This window comes from Cynoglossus semilaevis, chromosome 17 (genome assembly GCF_000523025.1).
Source record: "Cynoglossus semilaevis isolate Cse_v1.0 chromosome 17, Cse_v1.0, whole genome shotgun sequence".
Lineage (NCBI taxonomy): Eukaryota > Metazoa > Chordata > Actinopteri > Pleuronectiformes > Cynoglossidae > Cynoglossus > Cynoglossus semilaevis.
Window position 1 is genome coordinate 1,085,433 of NC_024323.1, and position 9,067 is coordinate 1,094,499.

The 9,067-nt window shown below is 39.6% G+C and overlaps 1 protein-coding gene across 1 annotated transcript in view; it reads right to left on the reverse strand.

Moving 5' to 3' along the window:
- Positions 1 to 2,090: 2,090 nt before the first annotated feature.
- trip10a (thyroid hormone receptor interactor 10a) overlaps positions 2,091 to 9,067 on the reverse strand; it is a 16,725-nt gene continuing 9,748 nt past the window's right edge. The window contains 7 exon segments of the mRNA XM_008329203.3: positions 2,091 to 2,606; positions 2,726 to 2,872; positions 4,741 to 4,869; positions 4,997 to 5,101; positions 5,498 to 5,560; positions 7,922 to 8,092; positions 8,586 to 8,597. Coding sequence (XP_008327425.1) covers positions 2,403 to 2,606; positions 2,726 to 2,872; positions 4,741 to 4,869; positions 4,997 to 5,101; positions 5,498 to 5,560; positions 7,922 to 8,092; positions 8,586 to 8,597 — 831 coding nt within the window. The 3' untranslated portion in view covers positions 2,091 to 2,402.

The window sequence follows — 9,067 nt, forward strand, 5'->3', positions numbered from 1 at the left end:
TTACAGGAAAATTACGATTTAGTCATCTTCCAAAATGTCACCTTCCAAATGTCAAATGCTTGTTCTTTCCATCAAAATACCAAATCAGTAGCTCAAACAGCTTCATTTTCCAACATCGAAATTCAACTGGCCCACTACTCAAAATTCAAGGTTTTAGGGAGCTAACTAAATTAGCTAGGCTGGACAGCTTTTACAACCGTAAAAAATTAGGATTTAGTCATCGAAATGAAGACGTAGTGTCAATTGTGTATCAGAAAACATTACATTTACTGGTCTAAATCACCACCAGTGTGGTGTCCCGAAAAAGTCTTTGTAAATTTTCATCTCGTACAGTGACGATCAACCAAGCAGACTACGTGGGTCATCAGTGTCACGTGACCCCAGTGTAAATAAGGAACACACATGGCCTCGATTGATGTGAACTGATGATTAAAAACAGGGATGAAAAAAATGATTGTTTGTTAGGCAAGAATTCTAGTAACTTACTCGATGCGACTTAAAATAAAGGTAAAATTTGATGTAATTTTTTTCTATTTAAGCACCAATCGTACCGGAACTGTAAGATTATTAACCTTTGGATTATTGGCATCAACATAGAAAAACTGTATGATATTGGTTCAGGTATGTCACTAACAGCTTCACATGTAAAACAAAAATAAAAAAATCAAAGAGCGAAAACACTGAGGCATGGATGTTTGGCCTCTGTGAAAACACCAAAGGTCGCAGGAACACAAACAATCAACAACCGTTTAGCCGTTTATGTCCAAGATATCTCAAGACTGTTTGTTGCAGACGATCAGATTCACAAACTAAGACAAAGTCCACCGGGGAAAATCAGTGTCTCAGCTCCAGAAAACCAATATTGAATCAAAAACTACAGATGTCTTAAATCCCAGAGAAAGAGGACCCTGTGGGAAGGTTAGCCTAGCGTAGCCGTACCTCGGAGGAGACCGACAACGGTAAGTAATTCACACTTGAACAAACATCTTTGCTTGGTGATCACAGTCACTCCTTTGGCAACTTTAGCGTCTTTTATTGCTTCCTTGTTCTTAACGATGGTACAAATCGACGACTTTGCCAAACCATACCGTAATAGCCAGATCTGGTCACTTAGTGATCACTTGCTGATTGCATGGTACCGTCTCTTGTTCGGCAACCGAGTTATGGTACGACAACCGGGGCAATTTTGGGTTAAAGATTTTGTCCGTGAACCCAATTGTTCAAAAAGGGAGGCGTTCGACAACCGAAGTTTCACCCTATACGACACCAGTCATCAACAAGTGGCCCGCGGGTCAAATCCAGGTTACCAAACCGTCCAATCCAGCCTACAAGTATATACCAAAATAACATCAAATAATGATGTGATCTTTTAACATGAGAACAAAATATACATATTAAGTAACTGGCAATTGTTACATTCCTGACTGCTACAACACAATTACACAAGAATTTTTCTGTTGACCCAGTTTTGAGCCCGTGAACGTAAGGGCCAGTCGTATCATGCTTGATTCTGAACACTGAAACCTATGTGTGTGTTTGTGTGTGTGCGACTGTGTTCCCAAGTTTGCTGATCCCTGCAGAAGAAAGGTCAGTGGTTTGGCCCATGTGCTGATAGCAGCACAAACACAGCAAAATTTCTGTCAATAAGACCCATTGGAAACCACACTGAAGGGAGGAAGAGGGTGGAGGGTGAAAGCTGTAGGAGGCAAGAGTTATTCACTAATAGTCACAGACAGAGTCATGCAAAGCACCATTTTGTTTTTTAGACATGGGAATAAAGGTGGTGGAGTCCACACCTATTATTGTGACAGATGTGTTACTGTGTTACTGTGTTTGTGGTTTCCACAAAAAAAAAAATGTTGCCATGACTGCTTCTGCCGTGTGCTTTTCTGACTCTGCCTTTTGACACAAACAGTAACACGGAAATAAACGTTCTAGAAAAGTCACCAACTATCTTAGAAGAAAAGGCCTGTTGAGAATACTTAGGATCGGCATCGGACCAAGATTGGTCAAAATTTCAGGATCAAATATCGCAAAAAAAACAACCAACTATTGACCATCCGATCCAATACCTAAGCCCAAATAAACCAACTATTGACCGTCCGATCCAATACCTAAGTCCAAACGCTCAACCTAACTTTCAGCAACTGCAGCCCTATGACATGCTAGGGTAGAAAAGAAAATATTCGCTCGACATTGGTATCAGCAGGTCCTGTAATATCAGCAAGTTGCAATATCGGTATCGGGCAACAAAGAGTTGTATCAAGCCATCCCTAAGTCCTACCTTGACTTTTAGAAGCAACATTTAGAGACCAACAACAAACATTAATACACAAACTTCACTCTTTTTTTTGGTACATGCCGTCTCTTCCTGCAAAAGTGTCAGAAGGAAAACTGGTCATTTAAGTGATTCCTACCTTACTTCTTTTGCTGAAAAGCCAGAAGTTCTTGCCCCTGTTCTTTCCTAGAAGATCCACGGGACCTTTAGGCGTACCGAGGCTGCTCTCTGACGATGCGCGGTTGATGCCCTGGCTGTAATCCTCAAACTCCATATCTCCAGGTCGCTCAAAACCTGACTTATTTTGCTCTATGACAACCATGGAGTCCTGGACAGCGTGGCATTGTGGGGGAAAAAGAAGAGTTAAACGTTACGATCAAACACATCAAAATTAAGTGCGTGACATAATGCTAAAGGAGGAAAAAAACGCTCCAGGATTCAACTCACGTTCTTCTCATTAACATTAGTGCCAGCTTTGGTGATGCCCTCCAGGCACTTGCTGATGATGGGCATCACATGCCGCTCTATGTCTGAAAACAGAACGTAGCCCTGGGCCAGCTTTCGTACTCGCCTCTCATCCAAATCCTGTAATTTCTGGTGAAGACACGTTCACATTTGTTACTTAGAGACGACGTTTTAAATAACATTTCTAACATTAGCGGAAAAGCTATCCAGTTATGGTTTATATGGTCTGAAGTAGATACGGACATATCCAATATAACGCAATCTTATGATGACGTTTTTGTAGCTAGTAGATAGGTTCCAAGGCCTGCCGCGAGAACTGAATTTCCGCAAAGTAGTGACACCATATTTATGCGCAGTGAAATGATGACGAGGAAGGTGATGATGACTTTTACTACGCAGCCGACGATCTTCAGAAGGTGGTGCCATTTCTTGGAGGCACCTCTTCCACGGTTTCCGAAGGTCTATCCGTAGTAGTAGCAGGAATTGGCTCTTTTTCGCGAGGCTGCCGAACATTGTTCCGCTGCTTCTTTTTCCCAGTCGAAGACTAGCTCGTAGGCAGTCCCGACGGCGTCAATTTTGTTTTGCGAAATTGGACCAATCGAACCGTATCGTCGTCCCATTCCTGTGACATCTCTTGCAGATCCAAATCCGGGATACGGTATATTTTATATATACCGTTTCAAAAACCCGCGAAGTCGTGATGAACCGCGAAAATAGCCGCGAAATAGCGAGGGACTACTGTAAAACCGCGTACCAGGAGGACGTGGTGTCCATGTCTGACACAATTTATTTTTGTGACATTCGTGACAGCCTTAGCTTAGAGCAGGAATTCCCAAAGTGCGTGAACCCCCGGGGAGTGCGCGAGCTGCCACTAGGGGGTGCACGAGTTGAAAAATGTGACGATTTGGAGTGGGTTTTTTATTTTTTAAATAAATGCAGGCTATGTATATGTGTGTTCTGGTCATTTGGGTATGACTGAACATGCTGCCTTTAGAAGAAACCATGCATTTTTGTTTTTTTTTTTTTTTTTTATTTTTTAAATAAATGCAGGATATGTATATGTGTGTTTTTTTTTTTTTAAGTTTTTCCTCAAAAGTGTAGGGCTGCGTCAACCAGGTTTAGATACTGAAGCCAAAAAAAGTTGGTAACCGTTGCCATAGAGAATACCCAACCAGGTTTAAATACTGAAGCCAAAAAAGGTTGGTAACCGTTGCCATAGAGAATACCTAACAGCTTTAGGATTTTTTTTTTTTTTTTTTTAATGTTTGAGTAAAAATGGCCATTTTTGTTAAACAAACATCCCTATTAATGCTTGAGTTTTTGGGAATGTCGGCCAGCAGTGGTGCATGGACGAGGCTGAGAATGATTCTTCACACACAGCCGCTCAACAGTCCAGAGAGTTTCCTTTGCCTTTACTTTGAAATGGTAATGAGCCACTGGAGGCCACTCCAACAATTTCCCCAGTGTGGGATCAATAATGTTCAATCTAATTTTATCTTAGCTCGAGAGCTGTGGACCACGTCGCCATGGCAACCATTTGATTTCACATAACTATTTGATTTCCTCTTAAAATGTCATAAAATGGTAACATACTGTATGCCTATGGGTAAAACGACCCAGTGCAGGTGGGATAATTATAAAACACTGAAGAAGACTGAAGAACGTCTGGTGAGTTGTCAAAACTGGACAGGGAAGGAGTACGCTGATACTCCGGAGACGAGTATTGTAGCCAAAAAAAAAAAAAAAAACTAGGCCATTTTTCCACAGCCATTGAACTTAGTTTGTTTTAAATGGTGCACATTGAATATAAAACAATCAATTATGAATGATAATAATTATAATTCTATAATAAATAACACTTACCTGTCTAGATCTAGTGATACTTTACTATACTTGTGAAACAGAAAATGTCAAATCTTGATCAAGTTCATGCTGAATGTTTACCTCACAAAAACAACCCGTATCATTACGGAAAAGCAGGATTTCCGTGGACTTACATTGAAAATAAGCGGCATGTCACTAAAATAGAACTGGCTCTGCTCCTTGTTAAACTTTTGCAGTTGCGCAGCGTAGTCGTTCTTGCTCTCCTCCGCCATGTGCGCTCTCATGTGAGCCTGTTGTTTGGCCTGCGAACCGCACAGTGAGCAAAGTGGTTACTCAGCATTACCCCCTTCTGCTTTCACCCTTTAAAAAGTCATACGCTACGGTAGCTTTAGCAACCCTTTTCTTTTAGCTTGATTTCGTCCCTTTTACCTTTTCAACATCTGCCTTGGTGGCGTTGATGTCTTGGTCGGTCTTCTCTGCGCTCTGCGCAGCGCGCTCTGCTTCTCTCCACTCTCTTTCGAAGCGTTTTTTACTCTGAGGCGCAAAAGGAAAAGACAGATTTGAAGCCGTTAGAGACAGAAATTTGTGAGAAAGCGAACATTTCGCATGTCACGAATCCTCCTTTACTCAGTTGTGTTTATCTTTTTTGTCACATCTAATTATTGTCATTGGTTTTGCGTCCGAACTTGTACACAAAGTACTGTTGAAAAAAAAAAAGAGCAATCATCCAAGGTCCAGGGACGGATTAATCCATTTTACATTGATTCCTATGGGGAAAATTGTGTCAGTTTTCGAACTTTTTCGGTTCACGAAACGCACGTACAAGCACTGAGCTTGCAACTGCACCCTTGTTGTGTTATTGATTTGAATACCTTTAGCACTAATTATTGGAACACAAAATGTGTTTGGAAGATGTTCTGGAAGACTTACATTATCAAGCTGCTTGTAGGTGCTTTCCAAACTCTGTTGGGCCTTCTTGGCCTCCATCAAGTACTGCATTCATAAAAAAAAAAAAAAAAAAAAGACAGAAAGTGAGCAAAGTGACGTGGCAGAGAGAGAGAGAGAGAGACAGAGAGAGAGAGATGTGCTGAGGCAGATACAGAGTAAACAACAATCTCCTGAAGTGGCACAACATCGTTCAATGACAAAAAAAAAAAAAAAAAAAAAAAAAGTGTGTGAGTTTGAGTCATCACATGTGCTACAGCAGCAGTATGTGTGTGTGTGTGTGTGTGTGTGTGTGTGGCTTAGATGTTCTCTGACTCAGTGTGACAAAGCCAGAGCACAACAGAAAAAGAAATGGCAGAGAACCAACCCTCTAACCCTGCCTCCTCTTCCTCCTCTCTGGACAGACCACGCAAACCCTTCTCTCTCCCCGTCAATTTTCCCTCCTCCTTTAACCCTCCGTTCTCTTGTTAGCACACAAACAATATGCCCCGTCAATGTACATCCTGTCTGGGAAGTTTACATAATATTGTGCTGGACAGTCTGACACCTGGGCGTCAGGAGAGATGAGATGTGTTTGTGTTTACCAGTATAGAGTTAGTGGTTCAGAATGGGCTCGGAACCAAGATGATGAACAGTTAAAACGACACAAACAAGCGTGACTAACGACGGACTAGACGTTGTTGATCAAAAATAAAACGATTCCCACAACTTTATTGTCTTTTATATAAAAACAAATATGTGTTACAGAAAACCTGGGATGGCTCGATCTGATACTCAGGATCGTCATTAGACCGATACTGGTCAAAATCTCTCGTCTGATCTGATCTGCCAAAGCCCAAATGCTCAACTTTAAGTGGGACACTATCACCTCAGATGTAAATCCTTACAAGTTAGTGCAAAGACCCACAGCAAACAAATGGCCAAAGGGATGCACAAAGCTTAGTAAAACTAAAACATTAGAAAAAAGCCAAACAAGAATGTGGCAACTCTAGTCCAAAAGTGTTAAAAAATGGCTAAATGCACAACCTTAAAATCTATCTATAGGCAAATTATTAATAATAATTTTATAATTTATTTATGCATTTGGCAGATGCTTTTATCCAAAATGACTTACAGTAGAGGATTAACATTGTCAACCTTGAGGTTCCTCTGGGAATCGAACACAGGACTCTCTGCTTCCGAGGCAAGCACGCTAACCGCTACACTATGGAACCACTATTTATATATGTTTTAATTTATATTTTTTTTAATTATATATATATATGTTATTATTATTTATACATTATTTATATGTAAAAAGTAGGGATGTCCGATAATAACGACCAACTGATGGGGGCGATATTAGCATAATTATGTTATGTTATTATCTGTAGGAATCATTATAGGATTTTAAAAACCCCATAAGGCAATACCTGGGTTTCGCCAAATGATGTGTGCCCTAAAAATATCTTCGGGGATAAACGGCTGTATATGAAGGTGAAAGTCACTAGATGGCAGCATTGCAGCTCATTTAATTGATCTATTTTATTAATCAGAGGATTGTATGATTGTATGATTTTGCCGGCAAATCATACAGTTGTTTGTATAGATAAATAAATAAATATTACCAAGCCTATATCGCTATCCGTCAATATCAGTGTTCGGACAATATCGGCAAAAAGTTAATATCGCACAACCCTAGTTGAAAGCCAATATGAACCCAAAAAAAGTATATGTGAAAAAGAGCAAATTTAAAATTGGCCCACAACTGTAGCATTAACATTTAAAATGTTGTCAGAAAACAAGGAAAATATAATTACAAAAATGTTTGCGTGTTTGTGACCTAATAGGCACTCTGGAATTGTTTCTCAAGCTAGAAAAAAAAAACCTATTTACTTCCTGCAAACTGTAGCAAATTGGGGAGCTTTAGGTCTGATTTCTGAAGAAAGCTTGTTTACAATTGCAATTGTTGCTGGTTTTTTTGTGCTTCTGGAAAGCGCATCTCGAACCTAAGAGTTTGTTCGTATTGTACTGCCGCACTGCATTGTTGTCATTGGGTAGAACTCACGAAAAGAAAGTCTTTAACAACCTCTTCTTGATAGACGAAGTTCTGTAGCTTTCACCAACGTTAGCGCCAACGTTTCACCGAATTAGCAATAGCACCTGTACGATGTCAGAGGTTAAAGATTTACGTGGATATTATCCTGCTAAATCTAAATATTTACATGAATGCATATCTATCACAATGTGTCTCTGTCACAACTGCTGTGCTGAACGCAAAGAGTTTCAACGACAGCAAAGATTTCATGTAAATATTATGTTCCGCCAGCATGTAGAAGACAAACATAAGGGAAAATAATTTATACATTCAATCTGCAGATCAGTTATACACATCCCCCCCCCCACTCCTCCTCCCGTAATCACACGTACCATCTTGCGCTCCTGCTTCAGCTCTTGCAAGTACTTGGTGAGATCAATGCAAATATTCATCATCATGTTCTCCGCAATCAGCTCCCTCTGCCCGGCGAAGTCGTTCATCTCATTCAGGATGTCTAAAAACGACTGGTAGCTGGATAATCTGCCATTAAGTGGAGGAAAAGGGTGTAGAAAATGAAAGTACGCCAATCAAGAGCGGTAAGGAAGCAGCCAAGAGGTAAACTTCACATCTCTGGGGATACGTGAAGTACTTGCAGACGGTATTTTAAATAGAAAACCAACCATGACATCTGGTTTGAAAGGAAAAAAAAAAGAGTGTTCTGTTTTAAATGCGATCTTAGTACGGTATGTTTTAGCATATTATTAACACTTCATCATTTTAAATATTGCCATTTTGGCACCAAATCTTTCTTGAATACGTGGATCATTGTGTAACTGCTTATCCTTAAAAAAAAAAAGAAAATTTTTTAGTGCCAGTCGTTAGCACCGTGTGGTTCTCTAAACTCCCAAAGTAACAGGAAATATGGTGAAAAACTCACTTTCTGTTCCTTAATTAATGTCAGGCTATTGAATCATGCCCAACATTAACATCATTTAGGAGAGATATTGACCGTTTAGATTTGTTGACAAATAAAAAAAAACATTCATCTTTGCAAATAAGGTATTTAGCCTTTTTTTGTCCAAGTTATGTTAAATTCATTCAACCTGTCCCAACGTCCAAACTTTCTTTAGGTTTTAATGACAGGTCACAGGATTTGAGATCCTTCTGAGATACTGGCAAACTTTCACCCTATAGTTTCAAAATATGAAAAATAATTGGGAAACTAAGGGCAGAGGGCAGAGTAGCTGCCCACAAACACATCACAATTGACCAGGGGTGTGTAACTCATTTTGGTTCACGGGCCGCATACAACCTAATTAGATGTCATGTGGGCCGGACCGGTACAATTATAACATAAACGATAAATAACAGTAAGTCCATGTTTTTCCCCTTTGTTTTCATGCAAACAAGTACAAGTATGTTAGATATGTCCTATATATATATATTTTTTTTTTTTAATGAAAATAAAACAATACACAAACACATCATTTTCAGGATATATATATATATTTATTAATATATATAAATATATTTATATA